We start from the raw sequence: 18,916 nt of genomic DNA, 5'->3' as shown, positions 1-18,916 counted from the left end.
ATCAGTTCCTGCTTATGTACTCCATCACTTAAGTATCAGAGTCTCTGCTTATGTACTCTATAACTTAAGTATCAGTCCTTGCTTTTGTGCTCCATCACTTAAGTATCAGAGTCTGTATGTATGTACTCTATAACTTAAGTATCAGTCCCTGCTTATGTACTCCATCACTTAAGTATCAGAGTCTGTATGTATGTACTCTATAACTTAAGTATCAGTCCCTGCTTATGTACTCCATCACTTAAGTATCAGTCTGTATGTATGTACTCTATAACTTAAGTATCAGTCCCTGCTTATGTACTCCATCACTTAAGTATCAGTCTGTGTGTATGTACTCTATAACTTAAGTATCAGTCCCTGCTTATGTACTCCATCACTTAAGTATCAGTCTGTGTGTATGTACTCTATAACTTAAGTATCAGTCCCTGCTTATGTACTCCATCACTTAAGTATCAGTCTGTGTGTATGTACTCTATAACTTAAGTATCAGTCCCTGCTTATGTACTCCATCACTTAAGTATCAGTCTGTATGTATGTACTCTATAACTTAAGTATCAGTCCCTGCTTATGTACTCCATCACTTAAGTATCAGAGTCTGTATGTATGTACTCTATAACTTAAGTATCAGTCCCTGCTTATGTACTCCATCACTTAAGTATCAGAGTCTGTATGTATGTACTCTATAACTTAAGTATCAGTCCCTGCTTATGTACTCCATCACTTAAGTATCAGTCTGTATGTATGTACTCTATAACTTAAGTATCAGTCCTTGCTTATGTACTCCATCACTTAAGTATCAGTCTGTATGTATGTACTCTATAACTTAAGTATCAGTCCTTGCTTATGTACTCCATCACTTAAGTATCAGTCTGTATGTATGTACTCTATAACTTAAGTATCAGTTCCTGCTTATGTACTCCATCACTTAAGTATCAGAGTCTCTGCTTATGTACTCTATAACTTAAGTATCAGTCCCTGCTTATGTACTCCATCACTTAAGTATCAGTCTGTATGTATGTACTCTATAACTTAAGTATCAGTCCCTGCTTATGTACTCCATCACTTAAGTATCAGTCTGTATGTATGTACTCTATAACTTAAGTATCAGTCCCTGCTTATGTACTCCATCACTTAAGTATCAGAGTCTGTATGTATGTACTCTATAACTTAAGTATCAGTCCTTGCTTATATACTCCATCACTTAAGTATCAGTCTGTATGTATGTACTCTATAACTTAAGTATCAGTCTGTATGTATGTACTCTATAACTTAAGTATCAGTCCCTGCTTATGTACTCCATCACTTAAGTATCAGTCTGTATGTATGTACTCTATAACTTAAGTATCAGTCCCTGCTTATGTACTCCATCACTTAAGTATCAGTCTGTGTGTATGTACTCTATAACTTAAGTATCAGTCCCTGCTTATGTACTCCATCACTTAAGTATCAGTCTGTATGTATGTACTCTATAACTTAAGTATCAGTCCCTGCTTATGTACTCCATCACTTAAGTATCAGAGTCTGTATGTATGTACTCTATAACTTAAGTATCAGTCCCTGCTTATGTACTCCATCACTTAAGTATCAGAGTCTGTATGTATGTACTCTATAACTTAAGTATCAGTCCCTGCTTATGTACTCCATCACTTAAGTATCAGAGTCTGTATGTATGTACTCTATAACTTAAGCATCAGTCCCTGCTTATGTACTCCATCACTTAAGTATCAGTCTGTGTGTATGTACTCTATAACTTAAGCATCAGTCCCTGCTTATGTACTCCATCACTTAAGTATCAGTCTGTGTGTATGTACTCTATAACTTAAGTATCAGTCCCTGCTTATGTACTCCATCACTTAAGTATCAGAGTCTGTATGTATGTACTCTATAACTTAAGTATCAGTCCCTGCTTATGTACTCCATCACTTAAGTATCAGTCTGTGTGTATGTACTCTATAACTTAAGTATCAGTCCCTGCTTATGTACTCCATCACTTAAGTATCAGAGTCTGTATGTATGTACTCTATAACTTAAGTATCAGTCCTTGCTTATGTACTCCATCACTTAAGTATCAGTCTGTGTGTATGTACTCTATAACTTAAGTATCAGTCCCTGCTTATGTACTCCATCACTTAAGTATCAGTCTGTATGTATGTACTCTATAACTTAAGTATCAGTTCCTGCTTATGTACTCCATCACTTAAGTATCAGAGTCTCTGCTTATGTACTCTATAACTTAAGTATCAGTCCCTGCTTATGTACTCCATCACTTAAGAATCAGTCTGTATGTATGTACTCTATAACTTAAGTATCAGTCTGTATGTATGTACTCTATAACTTAAGTATCAGTCTGTATGTATGTACTCTATAACTTAAGTATCAGTTCCTGCTTATGTACTCCATCACTTAAGTATCAGAGTCTGTATGTATGTACTCGATCACTTAAGTATCAGTCTGTATGTATGTACTCTATAACTTAAGTATCAGTCCCTGCTTATGTACTCCATCACTTAAGTATCAGAGTCTGTATGTATGTACTCTATAACTTAAGTATCAGTCCCTGCTTATGTACTCCATCTCTTAAGTATCAGTCTGTATGTATGTACTCTATAACTTAAGTATCAGTCCCTGCTTATGTACTCCATCACTTAAGTATCAGAGTCTGTATGTATGTACTCTATAACTTAAGTATCAGTCCCTGCTTATGTACTCCATCTCTTAAGTATCAGTCTGTATGTATGTACTCTATAACTTAAGTATCAGTCCCTGCTTATGTACTCCATCACTTAAGTATCAGAGTCTGTGCCTATGTACTCTGTAACTTAAGTATCAGTCCTTGCTTTTGTACTCCATCACTTAAGTACCAAATACACTGGTTATAAGTGGAGTCTAACTGCCATCTGCATAGACCCATGTCTGCTTTTGTATAATGCACTGGCAGATCTGTGTTTTTGCAGTTTTCTAAGAGTAATCAGTAGAACAAACAACATAGACGCCTGATCTACAGGCATGTTATTTGATGGAAGATCAGGGTATGTTTTGTTTGCATTTTGATTTGACTTAATAAATGTATATCATAGCCTTTTCTTTTATATAATTGTGACATTATTTTCCTTAAATTCTGCTAATACTTTTAATGTATATCCAACAGTCTTGCTGAAAATATATGCAGACTATTTCAGGAAAATCTTTTATACTGAACAACGTGATATAATTTATGAAGAAATGGAAGGAGCTTAAAGGCTTTCTTTTGTACCATTTATAGTCATTGCTAAATTAATTCCAATTTTGGTTGACTGTTCTGTGGTACTTAACTTTATGGGACAAATAGGATGCTAAAAAGACCCTAAAAAATTAAGGATAGTTATTTGTCAATTTTAGGCCAACTGAATAAAGTTCACCCCAAGTTGGCTTGTTGAATGCAGTGGATTTATTATCATATAAGCATAAGACTATATCATTCCATTGCATTGACTGACAGGAATGCATTTGTTTAGACTAGGCACCAATCTAGAGTATACAATCAGTGATTATGGATAGAAAATGTCAAAAAGAGAAGATAAAAATCTAATGCAAAATACTGCTACATATATGTCCAAAGCAGTGTATGGGGAACACAATAAATAGTCTCAAGTGTTCAGAATGAAATTCTAGAGGGGGATGGTTACGCAAACCGGATGAATTCAATTCTTGGAATAGAAGGTCCATGACAAAGGGGGATGGTTACTCAAGCATGATGAATTCAATTCTTGGAATAGAAGGTCCATGACAAAGGGGGATGGTTACTCAAGCATGATGAATTCAATTCTTGGAATTGAAGGTCCATGACAAAGGGGTATGGTTACTCAAGCTTGTTGAATTCAGTTCTTGCTATGGAAGGTCCATGATAGAAGAGATTGATAATAAAACGTTTTTCAATTTTCTCTTGAATATTCAAGAATGATATTTGAAATCCCTTTTTTAAAAATCTCTTATTAGTCCTTAGCTCTGCATTTCTTATTCTTGGAGTGTCAAAGTAAAAGTACATCTTTGTCGCATGTTACTATGTTTTAATAGTATTTTAGATTTTGTTTGTCAGAGGAAACATTCAAGTCAGAGCATATTAAAAGTCAGGATTGTATACATAATGACATTTTCTAAGGCAAGATGATACATTTTTGATTTCTTTTTTTCCTGTGCAGAGTCAGGAATATAATGGTTTCCTGTATGACACATCACAGAAAATTCACCTTGTCTCGTCAGATCTACTGGCCAAACCAAAGAAGAGACAGACCCAATTTGTCAGACGACCATTCATTGGAACTTTCAAGGTAAATATGTAAGCTTGGTTTTTCTGGTAGCGTTTTGTCGGGATTTCCTTAACTATTATAGTTCGTTCCGCACAGCATTGTGAATGATATCTGTTTCTATTTGAATTTTATTGTCACCATCTCAAAACACAGCTAAAATTATATAATTCTTTTCATGTATTAAACATAATTCATACTGATATACACCATTTGTTCGGTACATGCTGAAAAAGACTGGTCTGTGTTCAAGTAATCCGCCATATTCATTTTGAGATCTGTAAGTCAGTTTTTGATACGATAAAGAAATCAAAGGGAGGTAACCACATTATTGCTGAATAGGAAAACTGATCACTCCCTAATAAACAAATGGACTCTTCTAAGGATATGGAAGCATCAAAGAATTTGATGTAAATAGACCACATACAGTTTGTTGATACAAATGGTGTTGAAATAGTTCATGTGCAAAATGAATTAAGTAAATTTACATACATTTAAAGACACTGATGTGAAAATTCACTGAGCTATAGCAGACACTGATATCATTCATGATGCTGTGTGGAATGAACTATAGTGGTAGCTTATTGTTGCAATTTCCTTTGCTATTAGTGGATCTCTTGGAGCATAGTGATGGGGATTTTCTTAGCCATTAGTGGTTTTCTGGTAGACCAGGGTAGGGATTTCCTTAGCTATTGATTGCTGTCAGGTAGCTTAGAGTAGGGGATTCCCATAGTTATTAAAGGCTGTCAGGTAGCTTAGAGTAGGGGATTTCCTTAGCTATTGATTGCTGTCAGGTAGCTTAGAGTAGGGGATTCCCTTAGCTTTTAATTGCTGTCAGGTAGCTTAGAGTAGGAGATTCCCTTAGCTATTAATTGCAGTCAGGTAGCTTAGAGTAGGGGATTCCCTTAGCTTTTAATTGCTGTCAAGTAGCTAAGAGTAGGGGATTCCCTTAGCTATTATTTGCTGTCAGGTAGCTTAGAGTAGGGGGTTCCCTTTGCTACTAATTGCAGTCTCTAGTCGCTTAGGGTAAGGGATTTTGTTAGTCATTAATGGCTTTCTGGTAGTTTACTGTAGATGATTTCAAAAGGCCTACAAAAATGTGTTTTCAGGTCAACTGAATGTCCATGTTTTTCATTGCTATCATTGCAACCTTTTTCCCCAGGGTAAAAAAATTACAAATACAAAATTTCTGAAATTGAATTGTGCATTGAATTTAACCAGTTTTGCCCAATACTGGAACCACTTAGTACATTATATATACTAATCATTATAATGTAAATTGTAATGTATAATTAAATTTGCTTTATTTGTTAGTTTTTTGTATTCATTATATACTATGGATAATTGTATTTTGGACTTGACTTTATCCAAAATCAAGTTCATTTTCGACTTGACCTGAATAATTTTTTTTGGTTTTGTAAACAGCATGTTTATCTCAATCTGATTCCAGAACGTTGGAAATTTCCCATGAAATGCCAGGTCTACCTGTTCTTTACGACATTTTATATTATAATTTTAGTAACAGACTTTCTGATTATAACTAAGATTTCATCTTGTAAACATTTGGAACCTTTTTGAATGAAATTTTCTATTAGGTAATTTTTTTTATGAAGAAAATGCCAATTGTGACCTGAGGTCAAGCAGATGACTATATAATCTTCCATATCTAGAAATTATTCATTCATGCTGGAAGATCTGAGCAGAATCAGTTATAGTATTGTTGTGTCAAGTGTCTCATTTGGGCATTTATTCTACTTATAATTCAAGTTCTTCTCTGGAAATACAGAAATGCTTATCAAAAATAATATTCTTGGAGATAGATGCTTGAATTTATAGTGAAATTTCAAATAAGGATATATTCTTGGATTGTATTATTGTGATCCAACAAAAGACTGTTGGCACATCACCACAACACGGGCCACCAAAGGCACATCAACACTTCCAACATCGGATTTATTTTGGAATACCACTAAAGTTTATTCAACACACACACACACACACACACACACACACATTAGATGGCTGTATTCTCCATGTAATAATGACATGAAAGCACTGATTCTGTCTGAACTTCATATGTACTTCAGATTGGTAAGTTTGATACAGTACTGGTCAGTGTCCATCTGAAGGCCACAGGACTAGACAATGAGGACTTGTCAAAATTGCAGGAGGAAATCAGCAAGATCCCATACCTGGTGGAGGCAATCAGGGATCACCTTCCAGGTAATAATTCTCATCTAAATGCTTGACCATAATGTACCTTTGCCTTTTTTCATGTCATTCAAGTACAGCATTCATTTGACAGTTTATACAGTGTTTCTTCTTTTTTCTTCTTCATGGGAATCATAAAATTGATCCTTGTTTTAAGTGGGTGAACCTTTTATTTTATATTTCATAATGTGATACTGAAACATGTCAGTCGGATAAAATGATGTTGCTACAGTGGCAGTACCACTTTTATCACCACTTCGTTGATATCACTTATGGAACTTCTTTCTTTTTCCATTTAGGAAGTATTTGTTATTTAGACCGGTATATCCTTATTAAGGCTATTTAATTTTTTTTTCTTCTTTTCTTTCTCTCTGTCCCTCCTGTCCAGGATGAATATATATTCAAAAGTTTCGAGGCTGTTGTATACATTGATGTAATGAATGACAAGATTCTATGAAGACTGCATAAAAATGAACCCCAGACAACAAAATCAGGCTTGAAGTATTCAGTCTTTTATAGTTTTCCACATAAATAATGCAGATTGTCAGTGACTAAGCTTAAATGACCTATTGACATTTGATGTTCTGTATCACCCATACATTATAATACCCGTTACACTAAATGACAAGCAGTACATATTTTTAAGAAACACGATTACCTGTAGTAATACAAAAATTAAATTCTGATTTTAATTGTCACAATCATAATCATGTTGGAACAGGATGGAAAAATCAGGCATTGTTTAGTACTGATGGCAAATCAAAATTAATTGACATTTGAAATTTGGGTTCAGTATCTGTTACTAAGTCAGACAGCAAGCTGGGCAAAACTCAAAAAATCACATCTGAATGTAGAAATAAACAAAGAAACCTAACTTCTTACACCTAAACTCACAATCATTCAAATTTGTTGTTGAACGATATTATGCTTTGAAGTCTGTTAAACCATTCTGTCTTGTTGCATTACCCCTCCCACCCCGACAATGTCCACTGTATCAATCCACACAAGAAATGTGTTCTTTTGTTTGGAAAGTCTTAAATACACAATTTGAAGCATCATATGTTGAATTATTTTACAATTTTGGAACTTGTTTTTATTGATGTAGTAATGCAGTCATTAGTAACACTGACACAGAAAGGAAAAAAAATGACAAATCCATGCAAAGGAAAGAATTTTGCATTAAAATTATATGTATTAAAAATAAAATCCATAAATTTTTAAGTAGATACAAGAAAATATTTCTCTCATGAAATGAAAACATTTTGTATTGTCACTCATGGCTTTTTCACTCATGACAGTATAATGTTTCCACTTTTCTCATGAAACATTTCCTAATATTAACAAAAAACATCAATATCCTCAATATTCTGTACAATGTTCCAAAAAAAGCTGTGTCCTCGCATTATAATCGGTACTAATGGAGCTTAGAACTTAAATAATAAAGGGGGTGGGCAATGGTACTCTGAGGGATTTTATAGTGAGGGACTAATTTGACAGGAACCATGATATTTCCTACGTTATAAAGAGGGGTGGTGGTATAATGAGAAACTTTATAGAGAGTGGCTAATTTGATAGGATTCTTATGCTGAATGATGTTGCAATAAATTTGTGTCCATTATAGTGCATATAACACATAAAAATAGTGTCCTGATGATGTGAAATCTTGGGTTCTAATGAGCTTAGAATTGAAATCAGTGTCAGTAGATGCTTCCTGATACGGTCACTAGCAGACAATATTCTGCCCATTTTACCTGGACGACTGACAACCTTGCAATTTCTCCTATAATGCGATCACCAAAATTTACCATTTTTAACAAGGCACACTGAAGGAATGTCAGCTTATAAATCACAAATATAAATACTAACAGAAAGCTTGATTTGCATTCTGTTTATGTATTTAATTTTCGTAAAAGTATCTAGAGATTCAATGAATTTATTTTAACTTCCAAACACCATATAAAGTCAACGGTCAATCTGTCAGCTGACCACAGATATGTTGGCTGATGATGTCATTCGGGAACTATCTATAATGAAAAATAATTTGGCAAATAGGCTCTGTGATATTATCCATGTTATAAGAGGGTTAGTGGTATACTATGGGACTTTATAGTAATGGACTAACTTGTTAGGATCCATATTGCTTATGTTATAAGAGGGGCATATACTGACGGAGTAATTTAATGTATCCATGATAATTATCCATGTTGGTGGCATACTGAGAGACTAATTCAATAGATCCATGACCATGCCCATGTTGTAAGAAGGGTAGTGACACACTAAGAGACTAATTCAATAGATCCATGACCATGTCCATGTTGTAAGAGGGGTAGTGACACACTAAGAGACTAATTCAATAGATCAATGATCATGCCCATGTTGTAAGAGGGGTAGTGACACACTAAGAGACTAATTCAATAGATCGATGATCATGCCCATGTTGTAAGAGCGGTAGTGACACACTAAGAGACTAATTCAATAGATCCATGACCATGTCCATGTTGTAAGAGGGGTAGTGACACACTAAGAGACTAATTCAATAGATCAATGATCATGCCCATGTTGTAAGAGGGGTAGTGACACACTAAGAGACTAATTCAATAGATCCATGACCATGCCCATGTTGTAAGAGGGGTAGTGACACACTAAGAGACTAATTCAGTAGATCCATGACCATGCCCCTGTTGTAAGAGGGGTAGTGACACACTAAGAGACTAATTCAGTAGATCAATGACCATGTCCATGTTGTAAGAGGGGTAGTGACACACTAAGAGACTAATGCAAAAGATCCATGACCATGCCCATGTTGTAAGAGCGGTAGTGACACACTAAGAGACTAATTCAATAGATCCATGACCATGTCCATGTTGTAAGAGGGGTAGTGACACACTAAAGACTAATTCAATAGATCCATGACCATGTCAATGTTGTAAGAGGGGTAGTGACACACTAAGAGACTAATGACCATGTCCATGTTGTAAGAGGGGTAGTGACACACTAAGAGACTAATTCAATAGATCCATGACCATGTCCATGTTGTAAGAGGGGTAGTGACACACTAAGAGACTAATTCAGTAGATCAATGACCATGTCCATGTTGTAAGAGGGGTAGTGACACACTAAGAGACTAATTCAATAGATCCATGACCATGTCCATGTTGTATGAGGGGTAGTGACACACTAAGAGACTAATTCAATAGATCCATGACCATGCCCATGTTGTAAGAGGGGTAGTGACACACTAAGAGACTAATTCAGTAGATCCATGACCATGTCCATGTTGTAAGAGGGGTAGTGACACACTAAGAGACTAATTCAATAGATCCATGACCATGTCCATGTTGTAAGAGGGGTAGTGACACACTAAGAGACTAATTCAATAGATCCATGACCATGTCCATGTTGTAAGAGGGGTAGTGACACACTAAGAGACTAATTCAATAGATCCATGACCATATCCATGTTGTAAGAGGGGTAGTGACACACTAAGAGACTAATTCAGTAGATCAGTGACCATGTCCATGTTGTAAGAGGGGTAGGGACACACTAAGAGACTAATTCAATAGATCCATGACCATGCCCATGTTGTAAGAGGGGTAGTGACACACTAAGAGACTAATTCAATAGATCCATGACCATGTCCATGTTGTAAGAGGGGTAGTGACACACTAAGAGACTAATTCAATAGATCCATGACCATGTCCATGTTGTAAGAGGGGTAGTGACACACTAAGAGACTAATTCAATAGATCCATGACCATGTCCATGTTGTAAGAGGGGTAGTGACACACTAAGAGACTAATTCAATAGATCCATGACCATGTCCATGTTGTAAGAGGGGTAGTGACACACTAAGAGACTAATTCAAAAGATCCATGACCATGCCCATGTTGTAAGAGCGGTAGTGACACACTAAGAGACTAATTCAATAGATCCATGACCATGTCCATGTTGTAAGAGGGGTAGTGACACACTAAAGACTAATTCAATAGATCCATGACCATGTCCATGTTGTAAGAGGGGTAGTGACACACTAAGAGACTAATGACCATGTCCATGTTGTAAGAGGGGTAGTGACACACTAAGAGACTAATTCAGTAGATCAATGACCATGTCCATGTTGTAAGAGGGGTAGTGACACACTAAGAGACTAATTCAATAGATCCATGACCATGTCCATGTTGTATGAGGGGTAGTGACACACTAAGAGACTAATTCAATAGATCCATGACCATGCCCATGTTGTAAGAGGGGTAGTGACACACTAAGAGACTAATTCAGTAGATCCATGACCATGTCCATGTTGTAAGAGGGGTAGTGACACACTAAGAGACTAATTCAATAGATCCATGACCATGTCCATGTTGTAAGAGGGGTAGTGACACACTAAGAGACTAATTCAATAGATCCATGACCATGTCCATGTTGTAAGAGGGGTAGTGACACACTAAGAGACTAATTCAATAGATCCATGACCATATCCATGTTGTAAGAGGGGTAGTGACACACTAAGAGACTAATTCAGTAGATCAGTGACCATGTCCATGTTGTAAGAGGGGTAGGGACACACTAAGAGACTAATTCAATAGATCCATGACCATGCCCATGTTGTAAGAGGGGTAGTGACACACTAAGAGACTAATTCAATAGATCCATGACCATGTCCATGTTGTAAGAGGGGTAGTGACACACTAAGAGACTAATTCAATAGATCCATGACCATGTCCATGTTGTAAGAGGGGTAGTGACACACTAAGAGACTAATTCAATAGATCCATGACCATGTCCATGTTGTAAGAGGGGTAGTGACACACTAAGAGACTAATTCAATAGATCCATGACCATGCCCATGTTGTAAGAGGGGTAGTGACACACTAAGAGACTAATTCAATAGATCCATGACCATGCCCATGTTGTAAGAGGGGTAGTGACACACTAAGAGACTAATTCAATAGATCCATGACCATGTCCATGTTGTAAGAGGGTAGTGACACACTAAGAGCCCAATTCAATAGCTCCATGACCATGCCCATGTTGTAAGAGGGGTAGTGGTATACTGAGGGTCTTTATGGTGAGTAACCACTGTTTGTTTGAATCTTTACTGTGCTTCGGTGGTGGGGGGGAGGCATGAAAGTATCCCAACTTATTTCAACGGTGGTGTTTTTTGGTTATAAAACCAATAGGACATGCTATTATTATTATTTTATTGGATGTTATGATGACTTGGTTATCAATGCTGTTGATATCTTTTTATTGGATGTTATTATATCACCCGTTTTCTTTTGATGACAATTTCCAGAAGCATGGCTACTGATGGGGGGGGGACTGACTTTAAATAACTCCAAAATAAAACAAGGAATTTTGCCAGAATAGTCATTAGTAATAGCTGAAAGTGCACTTATGTACTTTAATAAATTTTACATTTGTTTTTAAAAAAATTATGGGCTTGTTTACTTGTAACAGATTCAGGAGAACAGGATGTATAAATAGCCAAGAAGACCTAGCAGTTTTCCAGGTGACAGTAATGTGAAATATAATCCATCCTTATATTTTCTTACCACAAAATTTCCCCCAAATATTCTTCATCAAATTCAGGTCATTACCAGTCCTATATAATGTGAGATAAAATAACCACTCTTTATTGTACAATACATAGTATCAGTTGTCTTTGTTTCTGTGGGGTTTACCAGTCTTGTGCACAAGTGCAGTTTTTAAGCTTGTAAATTGCTGATTTTCACATATCTGTAGTTCTGTCAAATGAAAATGCAAACCTATATTTGTGTCATTTTGATTTACTTTCCTGATATCACCATTACCAGTTGTTTTTGCTTAGTTATTTCAGTATTTGTTTTGACAGGAACTTGGCTGTTGGCATTATTTATACAATGTGGCTTTTTGCAGAGATCAGAATAAACACTTATAGCAGAAGCAAATATTTAACTTGACCAGATAGTCTTGCAAATTACAAATCTAAGAGTACTGTCAGTCTTTGTTTCCTTTTAATTTCAGGAGAGAAGGATATCATCATCTTAGGTGATTTCAATCTAACGCCTGATGCTGATGGTATGTAACATAGTCTATGTTGATTATCACCGAGATGAACAAAATGTTGTATTTAATAATCATTTATATTTTATTGGATCATCTATCAAAATCAAATGTACTGAAAAAATGCTTTTCTGCAGAGAAGACTGTGGAATTTTAGGGTCTGCAACATTGTAGTGACCATTATGTATTTCTGTTTTCAAAGCCAACTAACATAAATTGAGTCAACCCTTGGTGTTACAAATTCCATGATATAACTAACACCCACACTGGACTCCAGAGAGTATATATTTATAAAATGAATTCTTTATTATAATGAATGCCTTGTTGTAATCAGTAAATCATTTTGACCCGAATATATGTGTTATAGCAAGGTACAACTGAATAAGAAGCTTATGTTAATAAAGAAAAGCTTACATCAGTTTACAAAATATCATTTTCAAAATCATACACGAGTCAAATTTAACACCTCAGTCATAATGAGAGAAATTTAACTATGAATCATACCGGAGTGAACTTATAACCCCAATCATACATGAGAGAAATTTAACACCCAAATCATAAATGAGAGAAATTTAGGACCTAAATAATCTTTGAACTTGTGCATTTTGATTTTTTAATGAGTGTGACATAGCATACAAGCATAATTGCATTGGGTGTTAAGTGACATACTGTACATGTGTGCTTATATTGGGTGTTAAGTGACACACCATATATTCATGATTACATTGGGTGTTAACTGACACTGTACATGCATGATTCTCGAGGGTCAGTGGTTCTTTCCGGGGATTTCCCGGGTTCTTCCTCCACCATTAATACTGGCTGCCATGTATAGCCTATCATGTGCTGAAAAATGGCGTTAAACCCTACCCAACAACTGTACATGCATGATTGCCTTGGGTGTTAAATGACACACTGTACATTCATGATTACATTGGGTGTTGAATGACATAGTATGAATGCATGATTGCCTTGGGTGTTAAATGACACTGTACATACATGATTGCCTTGGGTGTTAAATGACACACTGTACTTGCATGATTACATTCTGTGTTAAATGACATACTGTGCAAACATGATTGCCTTGGGTATTAAATGACACTGTGCATGCATTGTTGCATTGAGTGTTAAGTGCCATACACTGTACATGCATGATTACACTGGGTGTTAAATGATATACTGTGCATGCATGATTACATTCTGTGTTAAATGACATACTGTGCATGCATGATTGCATTTGGTGTTAAATGACACTGTACATGCATGATTACGTTGGATGTTAAGCAACACACTGTACATGCATGATTACATTTGGTGTTAAATTACATACTGTGCATGCATGATTGGCTTGGGTGTTAAATGGCACACTGTACATTCATGATTACATTCTGTGTTAAGTGACATACTGTGCATGCATGATTGCATTGGGTGTTAAATGACACCTTACATGCATGATTACATTGGGTGTTAAATGATATACTGTGCATGCATGATTACATTGGGTGTTAAATGACACACTGTACATGCATGATTAGTTTGGATGTTAAGCAACACACTGTACATACATGATTATATGGGGTGAAAGTGACACACTATACATGCATGATTTGTTGGCATATTAAACAACAGTGACACACTACATACATGATTTAATTGGGTGTTAAGTGACACACTGTAAATACATGATTACACTGAATGTGAAATAACATACTGTACATTCGTGATTACAGATTCAGAACTGGAACTATTGCAAGAAATATAATTTATTATGATGTTAATATTCTGAATGACCATTCCAGATTTTGAATGCCTGCGTGCCCAGGATTATTCAAATTGCATTGCTGCAGGGACCTTCACAAATATTAGTAATGCCAACTCTAATGGAAGTCAAACCTATGATAACATTTGGATCAGCAAAGATACAAAGGCTGTTTATACAGGTAGGAGAGAGCATTGTGTAACTGTTTCTTTGTTGCAGCTTATTGGATATATTGGTTCTGTTTTACATCAGATATGAGACGTCATGACCATACTCTGAACTTCAGGTGCATAGTTTGCATCTACAGTGGTCCCCCTCTTATATGGCCACCCCTTCTGCACTGGGAAAGTGGCCTTATAAAATGGGTGGTCTTTTGAGAGTGGGACTCCGTTTATGAAATGTATGTATATGTAGGTGTATATAATAAGAAATCTGCATATGACTTAAAGCAATTAATATCTTCCTTTAAAGATAGCAGTAATTATTAAAATGTTCTTGTCTTAAAAGCAGAGTTATTTCAAGATAACATAATAGCTCTTATTCTTAGGCATGGAATGTGAATGGGATATTGTTGGCATGCACATTATGAAACCATTCAAAAACATTATTTAAATCTTGGTACATGCATTGTTTTGTATTTAAAATAATTCTCTTTCCATTTACTCCATTTTCCCACTTTTACTGAATATTCTCCTTATCTTTTATGATCTTGTTTATTTGAGTCTTGTCAACATAAAATCTTTTGACAAGCGAACTCTCCCCATTCTCTTCAAGTGGAATAACTTTTACTTTTTCTTCTAAAGTATTATTTCTTCGTTTACGTGATGACATGTTAAAGTTTTGTGATGATTTATTCCTTTGTTGCTAATTGTACAGTACTGCAATTTAATTTTGCAGATGAAACTTTTGTAAACAAAACACCTTCTTTATAAAGGAAGTGATTACATGTACTGTCATGTGATTTTTCGGTCTTTGTCCGGTAGCCTGTTTTGTTCAAGGGTAATTGTTTCTGTTGGTGTGTATGTGTTAATCCCCAAAATCTATATTTAGCCTATCTGACCTTGTTATGATCTTGACAATTACATCAGTCGTAATTGTCAGTATTAAAAAAACAAAAAATCCGCTGCATGAACCCCAGTGCTCTATCAAAACATTGCTAACCCCGTTTCAATCTGACTATGTTATGATCTTGACAATTATGTCCAATCGTAATCAGCAGTTGAAAAAATAAAACAATCTGCTGTGTGAAGCCCAAAGCTCTATAAAAGCAGTGATGACCCCATTTCCTGAAAATGTCAGTGTTGATGATATAATATTAACTTTAGTGGTACATGTACTTTTAGCCAACACTTCTTTCAGTAAGGAAAACCTGACATCCAGACACAGACATTGGGAAAGACAATCAGATTACTTTCCTTACTATAATTAAATATTGGTTCTGGACACACATTAATAATAAAATGTGGCCACTTGTGAGGGGTAAATTTTACATTTGTACACTGATATGATGGATGCTGGTTGTGTTAGAGGGGTGGCCTTTCTTGAGGGGTACTTGTGAAAACAAACTAGTCGGTTGCAAGGGATTCAGGCTGCATAGGGTGGCCACTGGTCAGGGGGGCCATTCATGAGAGGGACCACTGTGGTAAGTTAGATTTTTGAAAGACTTCCAGCTTGAGTAATAGACTCATAAAAGTTGCCATTGGACTCATTTATTTGTATTGGTCTTTAAAATATTAGTTTGCCTAAACCAAGCTTCAATAAATACCTGTCATTTTGTCATAGAAATATCAAAGGATATTTGAAAGGAGAAAAAACAGTAATGTATCGTTTTTTACTTCTCAGTCAAATTAAGAAAATTGTCTGCTCTTACTTTCAAATTGCACACTACACTATTAAATGGCGAAGTCCCATCATTGTGCCAAGTGTCGTATTGAGTTAAACTAAGTCATGTTTGCATTAGCAATTGTAAAACCACAAAAATGCAATCATCTATTTCAGATCACAATTCATGTCAATATAAATAGAAATAGTGATTGAAAATTTCAGATTTCTCATGTTGTTTTCTGATCCAGTTTTGACAAGACTTGGAATATTTGTTTATATGATAAAGACCATCAGTGAGTTTAATGATGAACAATGTTAATTGCTTAATAATGAGGTTATCTTGCATCTGATTGGCTGCTTAATAATAACCTTGAGTTTATATTTTTGATCTCATTTTGATTAAACTTGTCATAAGAGGTTATATCAGCAGGATCATGGATGGGTTTGATAAAGCAAGATAAGTGTGTACCAATGAGGTATTATTTATTATATGCTCATTTTGTTTTCTGTTAACTTTACATTGTCAGAATCGTTCAGTATTTTATGATACTGAACTTGCACGCACTCCATATTGCACTGATAAAGGAACTACTTTCTCTTGTAAACAAATAATGGACGCAGATACCATCACTTTTGATTTGTAAACCATACATGTATACTCACATAGTAGGCGCTTTACATTTTGTTGATTAAATTTGTTTCTGAATGAACTAAAGCAGATGTTTCGTGGACTGCTACATTCCGCGTTAACTTTTTTGGTACGTTGTTTTGGATTTAGGCGGGTGATAGATGCCAGATTTCATAAAATTGCTGGGTACCTACAAATAACATGCAAGTGACAAGGCATAAACTGTCTTCTTCAATTGGTAATAAGAATGGCAAAAAATATACATACAGTTTTATATCCTGAATTTCCTCAAAATGTACTTTCTTGGTTCTGCAAATCCGAATTACATGAGCCATGTTGTGGGTTCTCAAGCTTGATTGCACATTTTGAAATTGTACTGTAATTTTGACTATATTTCAAGTGCAGTTACATCCTCCTTACTGCACTCAAAATGAAATAAACATTAAACTCCATAGCATCTTTTTGATAATTGCAATTGAAAGACTTCATATTTTTTCCACATTATGATTTCAAACATTCAATGACAGAACAGAAACACACTTGCAGATGTCAACACGCTTCTCCCTCACAGCTTCAGTCTGATGTATTTCATTTAGAATTGGCACAGATAAATCCAGTCCATAATCACGAAATTTTGTAGAATGGAAACAAAATACCAAAATCTATTCATTCCAGATCAAATGGAAAAGTTGTTGCAATGCACATTCATTTACAATATGTCTCCAAATGTCAATTTTAAGTAGACCAAAACACCGTTTTCTTTCAAATTTATCTGGGCAGAGTTACATGCGCATTAATAATGTTGTTGTGTAATGATGAATCTGCGGTTGTGTATTTAGTTTGGAATATGGCATACATTTAGTTATTTTGTTTCTTGTAGTGTATTTTTGTTTATATAATTAAGTCTTAGGTAGAATAAGAAAATGAGCATATAATAAAAAAGTTACTGCCTTTGTATGGGAAAATATGAGCTGACAGTGTCTTCTCAGAAATTGATAATTGCAACCTAGGTCAAGTATAGGGCATATAATCTTGTTTAGATTGGGATTATTCATTCTTGCCTTAATATCTGAAGCAGAATCAGTCTTATTGTTGCATTCATTTTTTAATTTAGATGGTTTTATTTATTCAAATTATTTTTCACTAGAATTACAAAGTGCGGACTGAAACATTAATATGTAGTTACAGTGAATTCAGACAAGAACATTTTGGATTATATTAATGTGATACATCAAAAGACTGTTAGCACATTGCCACAATTCAGGCCATTGGCACATAGCGCATTTGAGATTACAGGCACATGAACACATTCAGTATTGGAATCTATTTGGAATACCACTGGAATTCAATAGGAACTTCATTCATTTGGGCTTGTGATATAACTTATAGAACTATTTGGGATTTAATTCACAATACTGTTAAGTTCTTTTTAAATTTTCTCTTTGTGTGCTAGGAAAATAAGTTATTTGCTGAATTTTACAGAACTTGTTGGTTTTCACTTTTTTCTGTTATTTAGTTTAAGACCATAGAGTGATAACACATGTCACACACCATGCCATCAAGGTCACTACAAGGTATATGCAAGTCAATGGCTTCCTTCTATATCTACCATGTCTCTTATTAATCCACTAATATTTGTGTGAAACGTAACCCAGATTCATGCCTTACCACACAATAATTAAGTCTCTTTGTCAAAGGTCAAGGCCATTATTAGGGAAAAGGTCATGCGATATTTTGTATATCGTGTGCATGATATGGGCATATTGGGTCCCAAACAAATATGTGTTTCTGGTCAGCCAACCATCCCTGTTTCTCATTGCTGACCATGGTACTTCCCCCATGTTAAAAAAAAAATCACATTAAATATATATAATGTTTTTAAAAAAAACTACCTGCAGACCCTGTTTTAAAAACCAGTGCAATTTGAAACACATTTCTTTTGGCCTCATGTACATGAGATGAATGTATCATGTACATGAGATGTGCATATCATATACATGAGATGCATGTATCATATACATGAGATGCATGTATCATGTTCATGAGATAGGTGTATCATATACATGAGTTAGGTGAATCATGTACATAAAATAGGTGTAGCATGTACATGTGATGGGTGTATCACACATGAGGTATTTGTATCATGTAAACAAGATGGGTGTATCATGTACA

At 35.3% G+C, this 18,916-nt stretch overlaps 1 protein-coding gene across 2 annotated transcripts in view; it reads left to right on the top strand.

Annotated features, from left to right (window-relative positions):
* The window catches only part of LOC149772429 (endonuclease/exonuclease/phosphatase family domain-containing protein 1-like), a 66,219-nt gene that overhangs the window by 30,046 nt on the left and 17,257 nt on the right, over window positions 1–18,916 (top strand). For both annotated transcript variants that reach the window (XR_016417702.1, XM_089947807.1), the window contains exons 5-8: window positions 4,176–4,304; window positions 6,368–6,503; window positions 12,498–12,551; window positions 14,333–14,473. Coding sequence is in view for 1 of the 2 variants with exons in the window: in XM_089947807.1 (XP_089803933.1) it covers window positions 4,176–4,304; window positions 6,368–6,503; window positions 12,498–12,551; window positions 14,333–14,473 (460 nt within the window). In the remaining variant the exon portion in view is untranslated. The remainder of the gene's footprint in view (window positions 1–4,175; window positions 4,305–6,367; window positions 6,504–12,497; window positions 12,552–14,332; window positions 14,474–18,916) is intronic.

Source organism: Sinohyriopsis cumingii, unplaced genomic scaffold (assembly GCF_028554795.1).
Source record: "Sinohyriopsis cumingii isolate HCF-2022 unplaced genomic scaffold, ASM2855479v2 utg001505l, whole genome shotgun sequence".
In the NCBI taxonomy this organism is placed as follows: Eukaryota; Metazoa; Mollusca; class Bivalvia; order Unionida; family Unionidae; genus Sinohyriopsis; species Sinohyriopsis cumingii.
The sequence above is the reverse complement of the archived record's forward strand: the minus strand, read 5'-3'. Positions and strand labels throughout refer to the sequence as shown.